The sequence below is a fragment of the Tiliqua scincoides genome, chromosome 6 (genome assembly GCF_035046505.1).
Source record: "Tiliqua scincoides isolate rTilSci1 chromosome 6, rTilSci1.hap2, whole genome shotgun sequence".
Taxonomy (NCBI): Eukaryota; Metazoa; Chordata; class Lepidosauria; order Squamata; family Scincidae; genus Tiliqua; species Tiliqua scincoides.
This window is the reverse complement of record NC_089826.1, coordinates 81897780-81920306: the sequence shown is the minus strand read 5'-3', so window position 1 is coordinate 81920306 and position 22527 is coordinate 81897780. Positions and strand designations below refer to the sequence as shown.

The 22527-nt window shown below is 43.9% G+C and overlaps 1 protein-coding gene across 1 annotated transcript in view; it reads right to left on the bottom strand.

Annotated features, from left to right (window-relative positions):
- BOD1L1 (biorientation of chromosomes in cell division 1 like 1) overlaps nucleotides 1–22527 on the bottom strand; it is a 43056-nt gene that overhangs the window by 3986 nt on the left and 16543 nt on the right. Inside the window, exons 10-22 of the mRNA XM_066631887.1 lie at nucleotides 16456–22468; nucleotides 14066–14133; nucleotides 10558–10627; nucleotides 7870–7937; nucleotides 7171–7255; nucleotides 6915–6994; nucleotides 6537–6621; nucleotides 5376–5443; nucleotides 4280–4355; nucleotides 4165–4199; nucleotides 3141–3183; nucleotides 1506–1540; nucleotides 152–233 (exon numbers count right to left, since the gene is read on the bottom strand). Of these exons, the coding sequence (XP_066487984.1) occupies nucleotides 152–233; nucleotides 1506–1540; nucleotides 3141–3183; nucleotides 4165–4199; nucleotides 4280–4355; nucleotides 5376–5443; nucleotides 6537–6621; nucleotides 6915–6994; nucleotides 7171–7255; nucleotides 7870–7937; nucleotides 10558–10627; nucleotides 14066–14133; nucleotides 16456–22468 (6808 nt within the window). The remainder of the gene's footprint in view (nucleotides 1–151; nucleotides 234–1505; nucleotides 1541–3140; nucleotides 3184–4164; nucleotides 4200–4279; nucleotides 4356–5375; nucleotides 5444–6536; nucleotides 6622–6914; nucleotides 6995–7170; nucleotides 7256–7869; nucleotides 7938–10557; nucleotides 10628–14065; nucleotides 14134–16455; nucleotides 22469–22527) is intronic.

Below are 22527 nucleotides of genomic sequence, written 5' to 3'. Positions count from 1 at the left end.
CCCTGACATGAGATTATAGCATTTTCCATAATATTTATTTTAATAACCCAATGATTTTTCCTCCAATGAATAAAGGATAATAAAACTGATCTCGTTCTCTGCAAATGTTCTCCTTAATAAAGTTAAAGGAAGCAGAGGCCCTGCGTCTTACCCGTTTCCTCCGATGGCACTCGAGGCCGTTTTGGCTTCCTTCCTCTTCGACGTATAACCACCTCCTTCCCTTCTTCTGCTTCCTAACAGTTGGAAGTAAATAAAGAACAAAATGGAACTTATTTAGGGCATTTTGGTTTATAAAAAGCAGATAAGGGATGGACAAAACAAGGATTCATAAAATTATGAACAGTATGAAGAAGGGATGATGGACGTTTTGAAATTAGAGTTGATAAGAGGACACACACATAATTAACTTATTGAACCCTTCCAGAAGATGAGGTGAGGGCCACTAACTTGGAGAACTTAAAGAAAAAGAAAGGACAGAAAGTAGGCCTATCAATGATAAGGCATGTTCTGTGCAAGCAGGCTCCACAAAACCTATTCATTAAACTCACGTTTCTCTTGCTGTTGACTATTATTAAAGCAGTTTACAAAAAAAACATAATACTAAACAGAAAGAAATCAAAGTTAATATACAAAGCAGCAGTTTTAAAACCTTTTTGAAAACTAAACTTTGTCTTTGGGAATAAAAGAGTCTTCAACTAATGTTTAAAAACTAAGAGAGGGAATCGGTCTAATCTCTCTGCTGAGAGTTCCACAATTGTGATGTTGCCAGCAGAATAGTTTGTGAGCCTAGAAATAGGAAAGAAGAGAGACCGGCATCCAGTAGCATAGCTGGGGAGGGGGTGGTACAGTAAGTACCGTAAGCGTCACAACATGAGGTGCAAGTGGCCCCCCCCCGCTTGCCATTAGAGCCATTTGGGACAGTGACATGGCTCTGATGGTAAGTGGGAGGGCCACTTGCACCTCATGTTGTTGTGCCTGCAGTACTTACCATGCGCCCCCTGGCTACACTACTGCCTGCATCAGACCTTCTGACCAACTCAGGGCCAATTTTTCGGGTGCCACTAGTGTTTGGATTTTTGCATCCACAGTCTCAATAGCTAAATAAAGTCTCCATACTGAAGATGCAAATATATTTCGGGTTCCAAGATGCTGAGCTCAGGGGAGATGGGTCTCCTTCATGCTGACCTGGGAGCACTCAGGAGCATATGGCTGGCTGCTGATGGGGAGACAGAAACCTGGACCTTGGGTTGACCCAACAAAGCCATTCTTTGGAAACAGTTTTCACTAAAGCATGTGCTGGAAGTGATCATAAGCACAGTTATGCAGACAACTCCATTGAAAAGAAACACTTACAGCCTAATCCTATGCATGTCTACTCAGAAGTAAGTCCCATTATAGTCAATGGGGCTTACTCCCAGAAAAGTGTGGATAGGATTGTAGTCACACTCTTCAGTAAATGTGTTTAGGACCAGGATAGAAAAGGAACTGAAAATTTTGGTACTTACATCGCCTTTTTCATTCTCATTCAATGCAGCTTTGACTGAAAAGGAGAAAGTTAAGAAGTCTGCATAAAATGCAAGTCTCACAATATAAAAAACCTCAATCTATTTTTACTGTTTTTTTAAAAGGGCATAAAAATCTTAAGCTTCAAGAATCAAGCAAGTGTAGAATAAAATGTCACCTGCTTCTTGCACAAAAATAGGTAACAGATGAGACAATCTGTTCCTTTACAAAAATTTTTTAAAAAACCTACTAAGTAGTAGTACATACAAATGTATTTAGATAAAAATGTCCCTCAGGTGAGTCCAGAAGAATTAAAGCCAAATCAAAAGGTAAGGAGTACTCCAGCACCCCATTCACATGAACTCAAATTATTTACTTTCAGGACATTTCCATCAAATGCAGAAAAAGAAACCTGCACCTGCCCAGCATCTCCAATGCTGACCAGATTTATAAAGAACACAATTTCTTCAACCTAGCAGGAGTAAGGTATCATATGCCCACAGAACCTGTGTCAGATACGTGGAGAGCCCTCAGGCAAAAGCCCTACACAGACCTCCTTTCAGACATGCGTGCATGCACCAGCACACCCCAGAAGCATTCCACTTCAAAGCAGCTGCAGTGAAGGCAAAAAGACAAATCTGTCCATATGTCACAGCAGCGGCAGCTTTCCCTCCTTCCATTGCCTGGCAAGCTCCCTAAGAGACATTGGGGGGGGGGCAGGTGAGAGCAGAGCAGCATTGAGGGCAGGTCATCTGAAATTTCAATATTAACATGAAGACTTATTCAAGGAACAACTGATGAGCTAGACAATTAATTACTGGTACAATTAAGGACAATTAATACTTGAGGTGCCACAAAGAAAGATAGCAGCACTGAAACAAGATGGGATGGCATTTTCACCTCCAATGCAGATCTGTCAGTATCTCGTTAAAATTCTACTCCCAGCAAAGCACAGTACAGTACAGACGACAGACAGTACAAGGTGTCTGGCTAAGCTTTGGATATGTTCTGGACCAATGTGTTGGTGACAATGTCATATCATCATAAATGCCAGAGGTATTTTATACCTCTGGGGCAGTAAATGAACCTTAGAATCTAGCTTAAGCGTTAAACAAAAAACTTTTCAGTCTGTTTCTCTAAATCCAAGATTGCAGACTAGAAGCAACATTAGGTCTGTTTTACAGAGATGTCAACCAATGGCAAACTGAAGTGATTATGTTCTCATTAAAAAGATTCCTAATTTTCAGCATCTATTGTAAAATGCGACAAGCTGAAAAAACAGCAATCAAAGGGCAGAGTGGATAATGTAGTTACTTTCAATCACCGGCACACAGGCTGTTTGAGAAGTGATGATGGAACCTGCTTCACCTCAAATATTATTGGAACGATGGGGAGCAATATGTATGGGAATCAAGTACCCCAGAGAATCGAGAAGGAAAAGTCCCGTGTGTGGAAAACCCTTGCATGCCCATTAGAGCTACCATAGATCTCCATATCAGGGCAAGTTAATAGAAGGATATGTGTGAACCTTTGAAACAGTAATTCTCAAAAGAAAAATGCTTAGATTCAGGATGTACTATATCCCCTCCACGCTCTGTAACCTCCTTTGCACAGAAAACATGCATCTGAATCATTACCTTTTGGAGAATTCTTCGTTCTGCCACGAGGGTCTGGTGTCTTCTGCAGTGAATCAAAAAACAAACAGTGATGCATCTATGTTATGAAACTAAGACATGATTAATCACACTGAAGCGATACTCGGCACTACTGCAATTCATGCAAACTAAAAGTGGAATGTATCATGCAGTACATTTTACAGCTGAGGGTCATTTCACATATTACACAGCAACTAACCTGGGTTGACTGAATAGCACATGCCTTGAGTGGGGTCATTAGATTACACAGACTACTAAGAGTAGCCCCCTGTATCAGTGATTCTGGTATCCGTGGTTTCATTTATCCACAGTTCAAATTCTGCCCCGCCCCCCACTGCACAAATGACTTATCTGTCTCTGATTGCAGCCTTCCTCTTGCTGCCTCCTGTGTCTGGATGTCTCTGTACTGTCTGCAAATGCTAGTAGGAAGCACAGACAGAAATCTGCTTCCTGCTGGCATTTGCGGACAGCACAGAGACAGCCAGACATAGACAGCAACAAGAGGGTTGCAATCAGATACAGTTAAGTCATTTGTGCGACGTGGTGAGGAAATTTGTGAACTGCTTCTTGTAGGTTTGCTGCTATCCATGATTTCTGGTATCTGTGGTGGCAGCTAGAATCTATTCCCCATGGATACCTGGGGACCCGTGTAACTTTTTTTAAGTAAATGGCTGGGATGCAAAGAGCTGCTGAGGTTCAGGCAAAGGGATTATTCGGAACCCATGGGATATTTTTGACTTTTCTTCATTGAATGATAGAGTCTCATGCCACATCACAAACTGTCTTCAGACTCCTGTCAATTTCAAAAGCCTTGTTCTGTGCAGCACCAGGTGCCATTGTTCAAGGGAAACAAGTATAAAGCCCCTTGGGCTCAAGAAACTGCTTTCATGGTTCTCTGGATCCTGGCCAACTTTTGTTATGAGAACATTTAAATAGCATTCCACAGAAAGCCAGAATTCCCACAACATGTAGTGGACCCAAATAGAAAATCCAGACAAATGCTTACATTCCCAGTGCTTGCGTCAGCTGCTAAATCTTGACCTGAAAGGAAAAAAATAGACCTCCTGAGTTCAATGAAATGCTCAAGTATATTTTCCATAGAAACGTGGCATCATAATTACCCCGCGGTGCTGCTGTCTCAACAGGATATTTACGAGGTCTTCCTCTTTTTCGCTTAACTGGTACTTGCTGGTTTACCTAAACAAAGGGGAACAAAGAGTGCACAGTTTAGTTTTCAGCCAGTTCAAAATGAGGCCACTAAAAGCAACTGTACTGAGAACAGAAGAGCCTCGTGGCACCTTTAAAGAATAACAGATTTATTATGGCATAACATGTCTTGGGCTGGATACAGGGCTGACCCAAGACCTCCTGACGCCTGAGGGGGCATGCCTAAAGTTGCCCCCCCTTACCCAATGATGTGCCAGCCTCTGCTCCTCCCACTCTCCCATGTTCTAGATCAGCACTCCCCTCCCCACCACATTTCTTCTTCCTCTCTGTCCTTCTCTTCCTTTTGTAATCCAGAGGTGGAAGGAGGAGGCACAGAGGAGGCAAGAAATGGACAGAGAGGAGCACCCGCCCCACCGCAACAAATCTGCTACCTGATTTAACAACTACTGTTGGCTCCATGGAGGAGCAGGCCCCAACTAGATCCCAAAAACACTTTTGCCACACCATAACACAGGCCAACACACATTTTGCTGTATTAAAAGTTAAACCTCTTCTTGGGTATATATATGGGGTGCGGATTCAAAAAATTGTATCAGTTTTGTCCTACCATGTCTAATTTTGGAGAAACAGCCTAGCCCTGTTTAGTGAATGGTTCAAGCAGCATTCTTGTGAGCAAGTCCACACCATGGCTTTGAACCATTCGCTAACAAGGCTATGCAAATCTAGGCGTGATAGGGCAAAATGATACCATTTTTGGAATTGGTATACCAAATTCCTATACGACCTCCCCATGCTTCAGAACACCTCCCGGACACAGACAGGTCCTCCAGACGCCGGCCTGGCACCTGCATTGAGCAAATCAGCCAACCTGCGGATAAGGAGGTCCCTCTGTCCTTGGGAAAGCTCCAGGGCCTTGTTTTTATTGCTGCTTTTATTATAAGTGAAATAATTCCTTATTATTGCTATCAGTGAAGCACCATTGAATGATTATTTGTGCCATGAACATTTTCTTCAAAATAGTAATGAATTGGAAGAGGTCAGGTCACTTGCCTCAATAGGATTTAGACTGGACTTCAGCTCTGGTTTTTCACAGATATCTACTTTGCCAACAATCTCACCTGCAGGAAGAAAGAAGTTCAAAAGAACACATTAACTACCTATCATCATTTCTGAGGACTTGCAAACACTAGGCAATTTCCTCTGCACTGTATAAACTCTGTTTTTTGTTCGCTGCACACCCTATCATTTCTGTGTCTGTGACAATTTAGATAAACATCAGTGAACATAATGCTGCTGTAACTTGTCTTATAGATATAAGACAATATATAATGCTGCATCACGTATCCAAAGTTCATATTAATAAGGTACATATTGCATTAGTGATCACAACCAGAGCATTCATTTAATACAAATATTGAATTAGAACTGTCTACACCTGTACTTCCGTAAGGTGAATATACAAAAAGACAGTTATATGCCCACTCAATTGTGGTATGGTAAAACATACAGCACAAATCTAGGACATATCTACTCAGATGTAAGCCCTACTGAGTTAAATGGGGCTTACTCCCACATAAGAGTGTATAGCATTGGTTCTCAAACATTTTAGCACTAGGACTCACTTTTTAGAATTATGATCTGTTGAGACTCACTGGAAGTGATGTCATTAAACTGGAAGTGATGTCATGGCCAGAAGTGACATCATCAAGCAGGAAAATTTTTGACAGCCCCCAAATGACAAAATCAAACTGAAGTAGTAAATTAAAAGTTTACAATACATTTAAAAACTTACTTAAAATAAAGAAGAACCCTCCTAACCCTCCCAAGTAGTTGCTGATCTTTTTAAAAAAATTCCCAAACATCCAATCCTATCCACACTTACATGGAAGTAAGTCCCATTAACCATCACTGTCAAAAGCATATATGTAGTAGCCTGTTAAAAGTACAGATCTGTAATGTTCCCCAAATGCAGTCACATACCATGTTAGCATCAAGTCTAATATATTAAAAATAAAATGCACACTGAAATGAATAGGGACCCACCTGAAGTTGGCTCACAACCCACCTATTGGGTCCCGACCCACAGTTTAAGAAACAATGGTTTATAGGATTACAGTCTTATCTTACAGGTTTGTTTCAAGTATTACATTAAGATAATACATTCGAAGCATTTGTACACTCAAAGAGCTATACAAATGTTTATCATATCACCTTTTTCTTCTACAGCATCTGACGAAGGTTCTCGAGTGTTAGCAACACTTTCAGGCATTTTTTCAGAGTCTGTGTCAGTTGCTCCCTAGTAATATTAAAAACAGAGTGCTCTAGTACCAAGAAGGGGATACTGTCAACTACAAAAATTCTAAAAGGTTGTCTTCAGAACGACACAAGCAACAGTCACTCTATAATTGTGTGAGCTAATTAGGCCACAGTAGTTTGAGTCGCTTCCACTTTTGTTTACAAAATTTTATTGGTTGCTGTTCCAACCAAAACAGCTCACAAAGAACTCTAAAAATTACTCAGTGTAAAGTATATGCTCCATGCCAACGTATTTTGCAAGTTGCAGGCTTGAAAACAGGTTTAAAAAAATACCATATTGGTTTCTGGTCTTGCTTCCACATGCTGGCTCTCTTCAACTTCCTCTCTTGAAGTCAGGTTCATCTGGACATCATCTGCAGAATAATGTTAGCATTTACTGGGGACATTTTCCAAAGTCATAAGAGCAAGAATATTTCTTGTCCCCAGCTTTCTTCAAGTCAAATCGACCAACAAGCAGAGCATGCAAACTTAGGCATAACGTTCATTACCAGGGATGAGAAACGAAGAGTGCTTGTTGTTTGTGAGCTACCTGATTTAGTCTCTCCAATAGCCGGATGTCTCTCTGTTGTTTCTGGTATAATGCCTTCCTCCTCCTGGCTAGGTGTTTCTATTACCTAAGAAGAGGAGAGATGAGAAGACCATAAATAGAACTTTGCTGGACCAGAAGGCAGCTCGTCTAGTATTGTGCTCTGAAGCAGTGGTGTAGCTAGAGGAGGTGCAAAGCACCAAGTTTTGCAGGGAACCTCACCATGGCATGCAAATAGCTCCTCTCCTTTGAAGCCATTCAGGGCAGTGGGTGCAAAGAGGGTCTGTTTGCACGCCATGGTGAAGCTTCCTGCAAAACCTGGTGCTTTGCACTCCCTCTAGCAACGCTACTGCTCTGAACATCCGTCAGCCAGATGCTTCAAGGAAGATCCCAAGCAGGTCACAACAGTAACAACTCTTGAGTGCTGTTCATCTGGTATTCAGCAGCACATTTTCTCTAAACGAGGAAGCTTCACTTAGATATCATGCCTTCAATAAGGGACTGATTTGTGAATTTGTCTGACTACTTTAGAAAGGGCTGAATCTGGCTATTCACTGTGCATTGACAATCTTTTTCCGATTCCTTAATAATGTTTACTGTTTGACAGTAAGGTGTTCTTTGTGTGTGTGTTTTTTTCCCCTACTTTTACACTTTTTCACCCAAGTAAAGACTCAAGTAAAACAAGCAAAGACAAATGCAAACCTCTAATGATTTTTCTTCAGGAGCTTCTACTGCTTCCATTATGGCTGAGGTATCTGAAGCTTCAAGGACTAAAATACAAAACCACAAATATGTGGATTATTAATCATAAAGTACCATTTATATAATGGGTTTCAAATGCTTCACATACAATATCAGTAAGTTTTTACAACCCCCCCTCCCACTTCCCATTGAGTGTTACAGAAAAACATGGCTTTCTACTGGTCAGCTAATGAGTTCAAAGATGTGACACTGGAACCAATGACTTCCTAGTTCACACTTCTACATCTTATGAACTCTTCTACACTTGCAGAGTTATCAAGATGGACTGTAACAGGGATTGCAATGCTTTCTCAGAACCACAAAAACCACATTTTTTAAACAGTTTGCATGTGCAGAGAAAAGAGGGAGGAGAGAATTGTGGAAGGTGACCCAAGGTGCATATTCCTCAGGATGGATTTTTGACTGGGGAAATCTAAGCTTTGTTGTGGAGTTGTTGCTCTGCTTCTGAATGTACAGAAATCAATCATTTGCCTGCTGAGGGTGTCATATCATTAGCACTGAAATGCTCTCTAAAACCATCTCTTTTTTTGGTTCATTCTTATTTTAAAGGGAGACTAGCTGGAACAGTACAGCCTATGGACCCATTTATTTCATAGTCAGTAAGAACTGCAAAAGAAGAAGAATCTTCACCTTCCAATTCTTATTCAAGGTTACCATTACTCACAAGGCCCTCTGGTACAGAATTCCCATTCTTTCAAACTATGGCAGAGACCACCAAACACAGGCTCCCCTCCCCTCCCCACCTTTTGTTAGAAAAGGGAGTCTAAAGTGTGTGGGTTTCTGCACGAGATATGCTTAAGGTATGTGGGCAAGATCTTTCAGCTTGCCTCCTCCTTCACCTTCATTCTTGTTTACAACATTGGCTCCACTTATTGTCTCCTGGGCACCAAGTCAAGAGCGAAGCTCTTCAACCCTTCTCTTCACAATGAGCGGCAACAAAGAGCTTGGAAGAGCTCTCCCCCTCAATATGCACCTCAGTTGCTCACTCAAAACCACAGGCAATAGGGAGGGGCCCTGGGGGGGAATTTAGAGATTATGTGGAGCACCAGGCAGGAAGCCCAAGGCTCCCAGTTGCTTATTCCAACTTTAAATGTTTAAAATTCCAGTAGACTGGAACTCCCTACTATAAACTTAGCATACAAACCAGCAACCAATATTATTCTGTTCCACACTATTCTTTGAGAATAGAATGCTCATTAAAAAATCATTTAAAATGTATACATTGTTTTCTTTTATTGTTACCACATTAGGATACAAAATAGAATTTTTTCAGTTTTTCAAATATACTGTCAAATAGAGCCAGATCTTAGCCACTCAAAACAGCAACTGAGTGTTTACATTCCTGGCAATCTTGGACGACACAACTCCCCTGTCTGCTGCACTTACTCAGTCTTGACAGAAGACAGGATTCTCTTTTAAACAACTTCCTTTCACCTCCGCTGAATCACACCAAACAGAGCAGAGGGAGTGTTCTAAAAATGTCTCTCTCTAATGGGACAAGTACTACATTTTAAACACTTGTCATATATAACACGATTTACATATCATGGCAAGAATCCCTTAAAGCAGTGGTTCCTAAACTTTTTCGACTGGCAGTTCCCTTGACCTACTAGGCCACTGGCCTCAGCTCCCCATTAGGGCTACAATCTTATACATTGTGTAGGGTGGTGGGTTTTTCGCAAGGATTCTGTGGCTCCCCGGTTGGTTTCCACAGCTCCCCGGGAAGCCACAGTTCACAGTTTGGGAACTACTGCCTTAAAGACTGGCTACGTTTTCTGAAAACAGCACCCATACCTCAATACTAGCATGTGAGCCCAAGAATTAACTATTTGAAATGCAATAAAATTTGGATGTCAAACTTATAGTGCACAAGGAACAGATCTGAATATCCATGGGTGCCAAGCCCACACCTGGAGGGCCTCAGAACACCTCCCACACACAATTGGAAAGCACTTATGGTTCGCAACAGACTTCTGGTCACATAGTGATGTTCTGAGAAATGGGGAGGGTGTGTCTGGCCTCCCTGCACCTCAGAACACCTGCGGTATGTGACTGAGAGGCACTTCTGGTCATGACCAGGCGGTCTTCTGAGGGCCCCTCCATTGATTCAATTATCCACAGAGTGTCCTGAAACAGAACCCCTGCAGATACCAATAGCCCACTGTACCGCCACACGAGCCAAAATGGATCAGGGGCTATGTGAGCTGCTGGTGTCAGAAATCCTGGAAGTGGAGAGTTTGCTCCCATGTGCCCTGACTCAGTGAGCAAGCTACAGCCCTAGAAGAGCTATTGAGTTTAATTAAAAGCACTTCTGACTACTTTTCACACTCCTCAGCTCAGAGCAATGGGCAACTGGAACAGCTTCTCTCCATCCTTTTTATTGCTTCCCACCAACCACGTTTACTTATTCTCAAAACTTGGGGCCTCACTGAAGTGTGGATTCGGATATCTGTACCTGCAACACATTTACTGTGCTACCACTTTTTCAGACAGTCATTTTTAGTACGCTAAACCCTACGGAGCCATTACAATCTCTATGCAGCTTTCTTTTGAACAATTATTCCTTGAGTTCTATTGGCTGGTACCCAATATCAACTGTGAATTTTGCCATTAGAAAACTGAATTTACCTTTGAGAACCTCTTCTGGTTGGCGCTTTTCACGTAAATTTTCCTTTGCTGGACATCTACGCTGAAGGTCCTAAGAAGTCAAGGAAAGAAAAATGTCAGGACTATGGATCTCTTGGTCGCCAGCTTGTTTCTGAGCTGACACAAAGAACTCTTGCAGAAAAAAAGAAAATGCACCAGTACTTGCTTGAAAAAATAATAAAATACACATTTTTATTAACAAGTAGCCAATGTTTCAGCGTCACCTGTTAACAAAAGGCACATAATCATCTTTTTCCCTACATGCGCCCACCTATGTGCTTAAGATAATAGGAGACACTTCTCTGGGTGCCTAATTTCTGAAGTTAGGGGGTAGCAATTGGATGAAAAGGCCTTCTCCACCATGGTTCTCCACTTCTGGAATACTCTTCCTAGGGAGGCTTGCCCGATGCCTGCTCTGGTGCCAGTTGAAGAGCTTTCTTAATTTTCTAGGTGTTTTTGAACTTGGTTTCACCGTGCTCCCATGATGACTGACGGCTGTCATTACCTCTGCTGTTTTCGTCATGCTACTGTTATTAACTACTGGCTTTAAAGTGCAATATTCTTGAAGTCCTTTAGACAGAACACTTGCACCATCAGTGTCTTCTCATGGCAAGCCCCACAAAAGAAAGGAGCATGTGTTAAGTCTAACATGTACTGCCACCCCCGCTGAGACTCAGACTAAGGCAGAGCCAAAAGGCTAAATCTTCCTCTCTGATGCCGAGTTCCTGACTAGGATTGGGGCCCTGCAGCTAGTTAAGAACATAAGAACATAAGAACAGCCCCACTGGATCAGGCCATAGGCCCATCTAGTCCAGCTTCCTGTATCTCACAGCGGCCCACCAAATGCCCCAGGGAGCACACCAGATAACAAGAGACCTCATCCTGGTGCTCTCCCCTACAACTGGCATTCTGACTTAACCCATTCCTAAAATCAGGAGGTTGCGCATACACATCATGGCTTGTACCCCATAATGGATTTTTCCTCCAGAAACTCGTCCAATCCCCTTTTAAAGGCGTCTAGGCTAGACGCCAGCACCACATCCTGTGGCAAGGAGTTCCACAGACCGACCACACGCTGAGTAAAGAAATATTTTCTTTTGTCTGTCCTAACCCGCCCAACACTCAATTTTAGTGGATGTCCCCTGGTTCTGGTATTATGTGAGAGTGTAAAGAGCATCTCCCTATCCACTCTGTCCATCCCCTGCATAATTTTGTATGTCTCAATCATGTCCCCCCTCAAGCGTCTCTTTTCTAGGCTGAAGAGGCCCAAACGCCGTAGCCTTTCCTCATAAGGAAGGTGCCCCAGCCCCGTAATCATCTTAGTCGCTCTCTTTTGCACCTTTTCCATTTCCACTATGTCTTTTTTGAGATGCGGCGACCAGAACTGGACACAATACTCCAGGTGTGGCCTTACCATCGATTTGTACAACGGCATTATAATACTAACCGTTTTGTTCTCAATACCTTTCCTAATGATCCCAAGCATAGAATTGGCCTTCTTCACTGCCACCGCACATTGGGTCGACACTTTCATCGACCTGTCCACCACCACCCCAAGATCTCTCTCCTGATCTGTCACAGACAGCTCAGAACCCATCAGCCTATATCTAAAGTTTTGATTTTTTGCCCCAATGTGCATGACTTTACACTTACTGACATTGAAGCGCATCTGCCATTTTGCTGCCCATTCTGCCAGTCTGGAGAGATCCTTCTGGAGCTCCTCACAATCACTTCTGGTCTTCACCACTCGGAAAAGTTTGGTGTCGTCTGCAAACTTAGCCACTTCACTGCTCAACCCTGTCTCCAGGTCATTTATGAAGAGGTTGAAAAGCACCGGTCCCAGGACAGATCCTTGGGGCACACCGCTTTTCACCTCTCTCCATTGTGAAAATTGCCCATTGACACCCACTCTCTGCTTCCTGGCCTCCAACCAGTTCTCAATCCAGGAGAGGACCTGTCCTCTAATTCCCAGACTGTGGAGTTTTTTCAGTAGCCTTTGGTGAGGGACTGTGTCAAACGCCTTCTGAAAGTCCAGATATATAATGTCCACGGGTTCTCCCGCATCCACATGCCTGTTGACCTTTTCAAAGAATTCTATAAGGTTTGTGAGGCAAGACTTACCCTTACAGAAGCCATGCTGACTCTCCCTCAGCAAGGCCTGTTCGTCTATGTGTTTTGAGATCCTATCTTTGATGAGGCATTCCACCATCTTACCCGGTATGGATGTTAGGCTGACCGGCCTATAGTTTCCCGGGTCCCCCCTCTTTCCCTTTTTAAAAATAGGCGTGACATTTGCTATCCTCCAATCTTCTGGCACTGTGGCCGTTTTGAGGGACAAGTTGCATACCTTAGTCAAGAGATCTGCAACTTCATTCTTCAATTCCTTAATAACCCTTGGGTGTATGCCATCAGGGCCCGGTGACTTATTGATCTTTAATTTATCAATGAGGTCTGAAACATCTTCTCTTTTAACCTCTATCTGACTTAACTCCTCGGTTAGGAGGGGCTGTTCGGGCAGCGGTATCTGCCCGAGATCTTCTGCCGTGAAGACAGATGCAGAACTCATTTAATTTCTCTGCCATCTCTAAGTCTCCTTTTATCTCCCCTTTCCCTCCCTCACCATCCAGAGGGCCAACCGCTTCTCTGGCGGGTTTCCTGCTTCTAACATATTTGAAGAAGCTTTTATTATTCCCCTTAATGTTGCTGGCCATGCGTTCCTCATAGTCTCGCTTGGCCTCCCCTATCACCTTCTTACATTTCTTTTGCCACAGTATATGTTCCTTTTTATTCTCTTCATTAGGGCAAGACTTCCATTTATGGAAGGAAGCTTCCTTGCCCTTCACAGCCTCTCTAACTTGGCTGGTTAGCCATGCAGGCACTCTCCTGGATTTAGTGGAACCCTTCTTTCTTTGCGGTATACACCTCTGCTGGGCCTCTATTACTGTTGTTTTAAGCAGCCTCCATGCACTCTGGAGAGACTGGACTCTTTTTACCCTCCCTTTCAACCTCCTTCTAACCAGCCTCCTCATTTGAGGGAAGTCCGCCCGTCGGAAGTCAAGGGTTACCCAAATAATATATTTAAAGTCACTTCTAATTTGAAGTATGGGGGAGACCCCTGACCATTCCGTGCAATGATGACTGGGTGACAGAGTTTGCATTTGATACATGGTAGACACAGGGCAGCAGGTCTAGCCCCATGTTTTCTGCCAGAAGAAGTTGCTTGCATTAACACAGCATCTCAACTGGCTGGACTACAATCTGGGTCATTGGAATGTGGCTTCATTTCAACTGGACTATGCAATTATTGGGTGGCACAGCAATAATTCTGCATGTTTAAAATACTGTTTGGAACTTTAAGGTGAAGTTCATTGACAACTCCTGAAGGGCCTGCAAAACTTGCATTGTTATACTGTCTTATGGACAGGAATATATATATGAAATTAGGACTCTGTACAAACTGCATAGAAAAAAACTGCAAAATGAGAAATACCTCTTCAGCTGCCCTCTTAGTCATTAGCTCCAGCTCTTCAGTCACAACTGGCACAATTTCTTTATTGTCTAAAAAACAAAACCAAGAACAATCAAAATGTTATAAATTTGATTGCACTTGCTGCTATTTTGCAAACTATTATGTCATCCAGTGGAATCCATAAATTAGTTTTGCCATAAGTTACAGTGGTGCCTCGCATAACGAAATTAATCCGTTCCGCGACTCCTTTCGTTATGCGAGTTTTTCGTTTTGCGAAGCGCGTTTTCCCATAGGAATGCATTGAAATTTAATTAATGCGTTCCTATGGGCAAGAAAAGTCAGAACAAAGTCAAATTTGGTTTACAAAGTGTTTATTAAGTGCTCCTTAAAGGCATACATACTGTACAGAGGATTTCAAAAATGGGGGGATGCTGAGTGGGGAGCTTGAAGGCTGTAATCCTGTGCACACTTTCCTGGGAGTAAGCACAATGGGACTTACTTCTGAGGAGACATGCACAGGATTGTGCTCTAAGCTGGGGAGGACAGAGCAGCTGCACTCAATTGCTTGCTTTTGCCCTGATCATGGGGGGAAACGTGAAGGAAATGGGGCAGTGAGAGGGTGAATGAGCGATGGGGGGATGCTGAGTGGGGAGTTTGAAGGCTGTAATCCTGTGCACGCTTTCCTGGGAGCAAGCACAATGGGATTTACTTACATAAACTGACATGAAGATCCGCCCCTTACTAGGGTGAACGGGATCATAGACATGAAGATCCGCCCCTTACTAGGGTGAACGGGATCATAAAGTGACATGAAGATCCGCCCCTTACTAGGTGAACGGGATCATAAAGTGACATGAAGATCCGCCCCTTACTAGGGTGAACGGGATCATAAAGTGACATGAAGATCCGCCCCTTACTAGGTGAACGGGATCATAAAGTGACATGAAGATCCGCCCCTTACTAGGGTGGACGGGATCATAAAGTGACATGAAGATCCGCCCCTTACTAGGGTGGACGGGATCATAAAGTGACATGAAGATCCGCCCCTTACTAGGGTGAACGGGATCATAAAGTGACATGAAGATCCGCCCCTTACTAGGGTGGATGGGATCATAAATGGACATGAAGATCCCCCCCTTACTAGGGTGGATGGGATCATAAATGGACATGAAGATCCCCCCCTTAAGACAAACCAAAACAAAACAAAAATTCGTTATGCGAAGCATAAGTCATAAAAATTCGTTGTGCGAGTTACCAAACTTCGCACAATGCTTTCGTTCTGCGGATTTTTTGCTGCGCGGGGCATTCGTTATCCGAGGTACCACTGTACTTTGTTCCAAAATTTAACTTGGAAAATATTTCTAACAATCTTTTTTTTAAGTCTTTCATATTTGTCCAATTTCTTGTATCTCATCAACATTAATGGCAATATCTCTTTGGAACACTGGTGTCCAGAAAAAAAGAATATGCATAAAGTACTAAACAATGCTTTCTTCTGACAATGGTTTACTTGAGTTAGACATGTCTTCCCTGAATTCCTCCTGATGAACCTTTCTCCAGGATTTCCACCCAGGTGAATAAAATGAAGCTGCAAGTTTACAGGAAGAGGCTGTTAGGCAATTACAGGGGGCCCCAAATCCATGGATCCTGTTCCCTCAGATTCACTTCTGCAGATTGGGACAATCCCCCCCCCCGGGACGTGCAACCTCTCCAGAGGCAAGGGGAGCTCCACTTTCCTTGCCTCCAGAGGGACCTCTGAGCTCAGCAGAGGTCATGGACAGAGGTCCCTGGCCTCTGCCAAACTCAGGCTGAGCTCTAAAGCAAAAAAACGCTGCTTCCAGTTTCACAAATAAACTGGAAGTGATGTTTTTAATGCTTATGGGAGGCCTGGGGAAGCCCTGGAGGAACTCTCTGGTCTCTGCTGAGCTCAGAGGCCCTTCTGGAGGTGAGTAGAGCTCCCTTCACCTCTGGGGGAGCAGCCCCATGGGACTGGACGTTCACCCATATCCACGGTTCCAGGTACCCACGGGGGGGGGGGTTTCCAGAACAGAACCCCCGTGGATAAAGGGGCATGCCTGTACCTGCATTTTGTAAGGCCTGGATTCCTTGTATTGGTTCATACTGTAGCAATTCAGGTTTTCATGCTGGTCGCTGTGTTAAATGCTAACATCAACACCCCAGTGTTATGCTAACCTTGAAACCCAATATACTTGGGGTGACAGACCTAAACACACAAGGCAGTAACCCTCACTGGTTACACTGGAACTTGCGTTTAAGCAAACATGCCTTGGACTGCGCTGTGTTCATTTACATTAACCGGTTCCAACATTTAAAAAAACCCAAGAGATTCATACGATTTGTTTCTGGAATCGTACAACACTGAAATAAAGAACACACTCAGGAAACCTCACCCAAGTCCTGTGCTGCACTGCTTTGAGAGGAAGCCTCAGGCTCATGATGATCATTCACTTCAGCCTCCGTGTCAGTCAAGCCACATTTCCCATGCAGATCTGTTCCTCCATCCTGAGAACTGCTTCCCAGTTCCGAAACTAAAGAAGTCCCACTTTTCTGGTTAGGGAGGTCTCTTGTTTCAGAAAGATCCGTTTTAAATACTGGTGCATGATTAATAGAGTCAATTGCTGAACTCTCACCCCCTCTTTCTTGTTCCAGGGGCATTACAGGCAGACTTGATGCAGCTTCATTCCGTTGCCCCCCCTCTTTAGCTTTATTTACATGCCTACAAGGTTCAGGCAATGATCCTTCACTGACAGGTGAGCCCAAATGTGTTTCTGCGGAGCGGTCTTCCCCCTCACTCGCAGCTCTCACTGCATTTGTTGGCATTTCTGTTCTTTCAGCCTCATCCCTGGTTTCAGGTGGTGCTGACTTCCCCTCCAAACTCTTCAGGAGGAACCCAAGGGCATTTGGCAGACTCTCGGTATCAAGCTCAACCGAATGACTGCTTTCTTCTGGGGCTGAAGAGAGGGTGCAGTCCACCGCTTCGACACATTGGGCAGTACTCCTTTCATCCGCCACACTTGCAATCGTAAGCAGCATTCCCTCCGAGTCAACAATAGCAGAGACACTGTCGCATTCTTCCACTGTCCCAGCAGAGGTCTTTGCTTCTGGTTTATCTGTGCTTAAGGCAACCGACTGCTCATCAGGTTTGCTGCTGGAAAGGGTGAGGCCAAGAGCCTCACACTTCCCCTCCTTCCCAGCAAAAGTTGTAGAACTTTGTTTGATTTCTTCTGTGCTTTGAATCGCTAACCCAAATTCTTGGTCTGCGGCTTCCTGAGCCTTGCCTTCCTCAGCCGCATTTGTGCAGACTGCAGCACCTTCATCTTTTGATGGGTTGTCCACTGGCACCAGCATACCAAGGATGCCTTGGGTGTATCCTTCAGCTGTGCTTGTAGAGATAGCAGAGGTCTCAAATCTTCCTTCCATTCTAGCAACAGAAACCTGACTAACCTTCTGTGTGACTGCGGGAGATATAGAAGCTTCAAAATGTTCTGCTGTGCTTGTCGAGATCACACCTGCATCAGCCGTTTGCTCTGGTCTCAAGGCAAAGTGTGAAACAGGATCTCCAGTGCCCTCCTGGGCAATGGGCACATCCGGCTCTTCAATTCTGCTTGTGGAAATCACAGTGCACTCATCTCTTTCCTCTTTGTTACAAGCTGCTGTATGGCTTTCCTCAGGTCCTCCAGTGGTTGCACTGGGCATAGGAGAGGCATATGTTTCGGAGGTCATTTCAATAGCTCTTACAGTTGCAAATAAACTCTTGCCCTCTTCCATTGCTGCGCTTGGCATAGGGGCCTCAAATTCTTCCAAAATACTTGTGGAAACCTTGTTTGGTTTAACATCAGCTACTCCATCTTGATTTGGATATTCTACAGCAGTACTGGGCATAGGTGCCTCAAAGTCTTCTGCATCCACTGGACTTGTGGTCTCCTCAAAGTCTTCAACTGTTCTTACAAGTAGCAATGTTTGTCCGATGTCCTTGTCAGAACCATGCGCAGATGTAAGTTTTACCACACTTGTAGAGATCATCTCCCCTTTATCATCTTCATTAGCTGATGACATGGCTACTTCTTTTGAAACTGTCCTAATCAATATGTCTTCACAATTCCTACTGTCTAAGTAAGAGGTGGCATCTTCACTCTTCGCCTTCACGGCAGAGAGCTGACCTGAGCTTTGCTGTGAGGTGGCGTTCATCATGCTACACTCAGATTTCTCAGAAGTTGTGGATTCTTCCTCTTTTCTTGCAGTGAAAGCTGTAACATTTTCACTGCCTGTATCAACACTAGCAGTGCTGCTTTCAACCACCCCCTTTGAGCTGCTGAGGGTATCATCATGCTTAGGTTCTTTCTCCAAGCCTGTCATGCTGTCAACAGTCCCTTTATCCATGCTGATGGCAAGCTCACTAGGCACTGCTCCAAGATGGCCTGCAGCGAGGCAGACAGAAGAACTACCACTTTCTGCAGCTCCCTCGCAAACCACCGCCCTTCCACCTTCTTCTGTTCCTGTACAGGCCAAAGGATGTTCAGTTTCTTCATTGCCTGTTCCAGTACTAGTGACGAAGTTTTCAGCTTCTTCATCATCTTCTTTGGCACCAGTGCTGGTCACAAAACCTTCATCATCGCTGGAACCGCGGCTTACTTCAGTGACGTTGGTTTCCACTCTGGCTTCCGTGCTGTCTGTGGTATGCTCGTATTTTCCCTGCACATCTAAAGAAACTACAAAGCCTTCATTGCTGTCCTCCAGGCCAGCACACACAGCAGCGACTTCAGGGTCATCTTCCGCTGTTATGCCTGTGCTGGTGACGGCACTCTCGCCATTCACCACATCTTCGCTTTTGTCAGCGCGTGGTCCTGCTGCTATATTGTTGGTTACTACTTCGGCGCACGCTCCAGTGACGGCGCTTTCTTCTTGCAAGTCTGTACCGGACACCAAACAGATGGCAAAGCCAACATCTCCTCTTTCCACACCTGTGCAAGTCACAGCACCCTCAGCTGCTTTAAGCTGCTCGGCTCCAGTTGCATTACTCTGGAATTCGTTGACGGTTGCATTCGTAGGTTCATCTTGAGTGTCCGTGCCTGCGCTGGTTACGGCACCATCGCTGTCCATTTCACCAATGCAAGTAGCAGCACTGCCAAAGTTGTCTGTACCATCATAGGTGGAAGCCAGACACCTCTCTTCGGAGCCAGCACTGGTTACCGCATCATCTTTCTCTTCCGTTTCCATGCTGTTTATCCTTTGCTCCGGCTCTTCTCCACTGTCATCAGTTAACGGTTTGCTGCTGTGTTCTACGTCATTCCCAAGGCCTTCGCCACTTTCCCCCTCCTTTGTGCTGGTCAGGGAGCTTTCGCAGGCTGCAAGACCTTCAGTGACGCTGCCACTAGGTTCAGCTGCTGTCACAGAGCATTTCCTGAAGCACTTTTCCTTTGCAAAGCTTGGACCTTCCTTACTGTTGGCCCAAGTGCCCACAGTGAACCCTTCATCTGCTTCTATACTTGCCCAGCTCAAAACAGACCCACTTTTTTCTTCTGAACAAGTTATAATGGCATCACCTTCTCTTTGCAAATGTGAGGATGTGCTCTCTTTGCCTAGGCCTTCTTCACTACTAGTGGCTGTGCTGCTGTTCCCAGTGCTTCTCTCTGTGCTCGTTCCTATGACAATCGCATCAGCAGCCTCCAGTCTGCTGTGGATATCACCACATTTACTGCCTTCTATGGTGCTGCCTACTACACTGCTTTCATTTTTATCTTCAATAACTCTTCCTGCATCACCATGTCCTCCTCCTTTGCAGACCCTTGCAGAAGCTTGACTTATTTCTTCTGGAACAGGGATGGGTACAGAACCTGAGGAGGATTTTATTAGAGCACTGGTACCATGATTCTCCTTCATTTGGTCTTTACCTTCTATAACACCTTGGCTTTGTTTTACAAAAGAATTCTCCTTTACATGTTCTCTTTCATCTTTCTCCAAGCTGGTTAAGGCCGTTGTGTTTGCACTCTCATCTTTAAACAATGCTGGGCCAGTCCGACTTTCATTCTGCACAGTGCTGTCCCTTTTAACTTTTCCTAGCATGCTACCTTCCTGAACAAATGCTGAAGCACTTATGTTCTTCTCTGCTGCTGGATTACAGCTTACACGCACCTCGCTGCTGTTGTCTGTAATATCAAGGTCAGCGATCTCACCATCTTTTACGTTACTGCTCAGTACAATGCTAGCATGATGATCCATGTCAACAGCAGGTATCATTTGACTGTCTGAAATTACATCTTTAACACAAGCCCTATTCAAAGATTCCTCTTCAGGCACATCAAACAAAGGGTCTGAGACTTCTGCTAACTGTGTATCTAAGTATTTTTTGTGGACAGCATCTTCTCTGGAGGAGCTATTTGTTGGAGAACTGCTTTCTTCAGTTGGACCAATTATATCTTTAAGATTCTTTGGTGTTTGAGAATCTTCAGTCATTTTTTGGAATCTCAGTTTTTCATCCTTATGAGAAGCAGGGAGCAACATTCTGTCACTGGTCTCATTACTGGAGATCGCAGGATCTGGTTCCTGCTCAAGGGGTTTCACCTCCTTCAAAGCTCCTTTGAATGCATCACTTGGCACACCCACTTCCTTGGTGGGAACAGACCCAACCTTTTGTTCAGGGTTACCTATACGTGAAAGGGAAGATTCTGATGAGGTTTCTTTGGAATGCTCAGATATATCCTCACACTCTGAATCATGGTGTGTTTGGTCTATGACAGTATTTTTAAATTTAATTTCTTGTTGTGAATTATTATTGCTTTCTTCTTCAGCTCGAGATATCTGATGAGTACTACTGAGCCTTTGCTCCAACTCGGTATCCATTGGCTCTTGGCTCTGTTCAGAATGTGATGTGCGGCCACGAACTGGCTTCTGAAGGGCTGGAGAAGGGCTGGAAACAGATGAGGTTGCTGTTGCTTTTTCTTCGCCTACATCCACTTCTTGGGTTGAGGAACCTCCCCTTCTGTTTTCACCAGCTAACCTTTTACTAGACTTTTTATCCTTGGATAGATCATTTTCAGGCACTTTTGCACGACCGTCTATTTCTTTACTACCTTTGTCCTCTGGTTTATTGTCTTCCTCTCTCTTTCTCACTTCCTTACCACTATGCTTCAAACTTCTGTTTTTGTGACCTTCTGCTGAAAGTTTCCTTTCTAGCCTGGAACTGCTGATATCTTTATCACTTTTAGTCTTCTCTTTTAGAGTAGATTTTTCAACAGACTGCAACTTAACTCTGTGGCTAGGATCTTTCTGTGAACTACTGATTACGTGTGCTCCACTTTCTAGCTCCAATTCTGAAGAATTTTCATCCAACACTTTCCTTTCCGTTTTGGATTTGCTCAGCTTGTCTGGGTCACTCTCTTCCACATTCCTGTCCTTGTCCAATTTCTGCTCAGGTTCCTGCCTGGAAGAACTTTCTTGCAATTCAGTTTCAGGTACTTTGGCTTGTTTGGTGTGGCTCTTGGATTTGGACTTCAAGAAGGATCTTTCTTCAAGGGCACTCTTTGATCTTCGCTTGTCTTTGTGAATACTATCACCCTGTCTCAAATTGTTATCCGAGCTGGTCGATTCGGCATCATGTCTGTCTTCTGCATAACTTTCACTCCTCCTTGATGTGGCAGAACTATGCTGCTTTGATGCACTCTGAGACTCTTTCGGAGGTCGAGAGTCACTGGATGACCTTTTGGACTTGTGTTCCGCTCTTGATTTTTCTGTGGAAAGCTGTTTGTCTTTTCTGTTGTTCTCTTTACGTGTGCCGTCTTCATTTTTGGAAACATGCTCAGAGACATTTTTCACATCTTTGTTGCTTACTGAGGCTTTCCTTTCACTTCTGTGTTTATTCTTCTTTTCAGTTTTATCATCTGACAAAGATTTTGCTGGCTGGCCATGTTTCTGTATGTTATCCTCACCTTTCAGGCCTCTCTCAGATGGAACACTGTCTGCCTCATCACTTGTTTTATGAACGCTATCACTTTTAGACTTGTGCTTTGTTAATGATTTATCTTCAGAAAGAGTTCTCTCTTTTTCATTTTTGTCTTTGGATGACCTCCCCTCTTTCTTGGGTACACTTCTAGAATTCTGGGTGTCCAAATCATCCTTTTTTATATGCTTTTCATTTTTAAGTGTATTTTTCTGCTTCTGAGGTTCTTCGGGGCTGGCCTCTGTTCTGTCAGACTGACCCTTGGGATCCCGAGGTTCAGTGTCTTGGTGTGCCCCCTCCATCTGAGGAGAGACAGATGTTTTCCTTTTGTGTTCTTTTTCGATTCGAGGATCACTTCTGTTTTCATCAGTTGAATGCACAGTTTCCGAAAGTCTTCTAACGAGTTTGCTTGCTTCGTTCTTGCCTTGGGTAGCTTTCACTTCTTTTGAGGAGGGCTTTTCACCACTCTGCAAGAAAATGTAGCAGATGTTAGACAAGTCCTTGATGCTAACACTGCTAGTTTCAC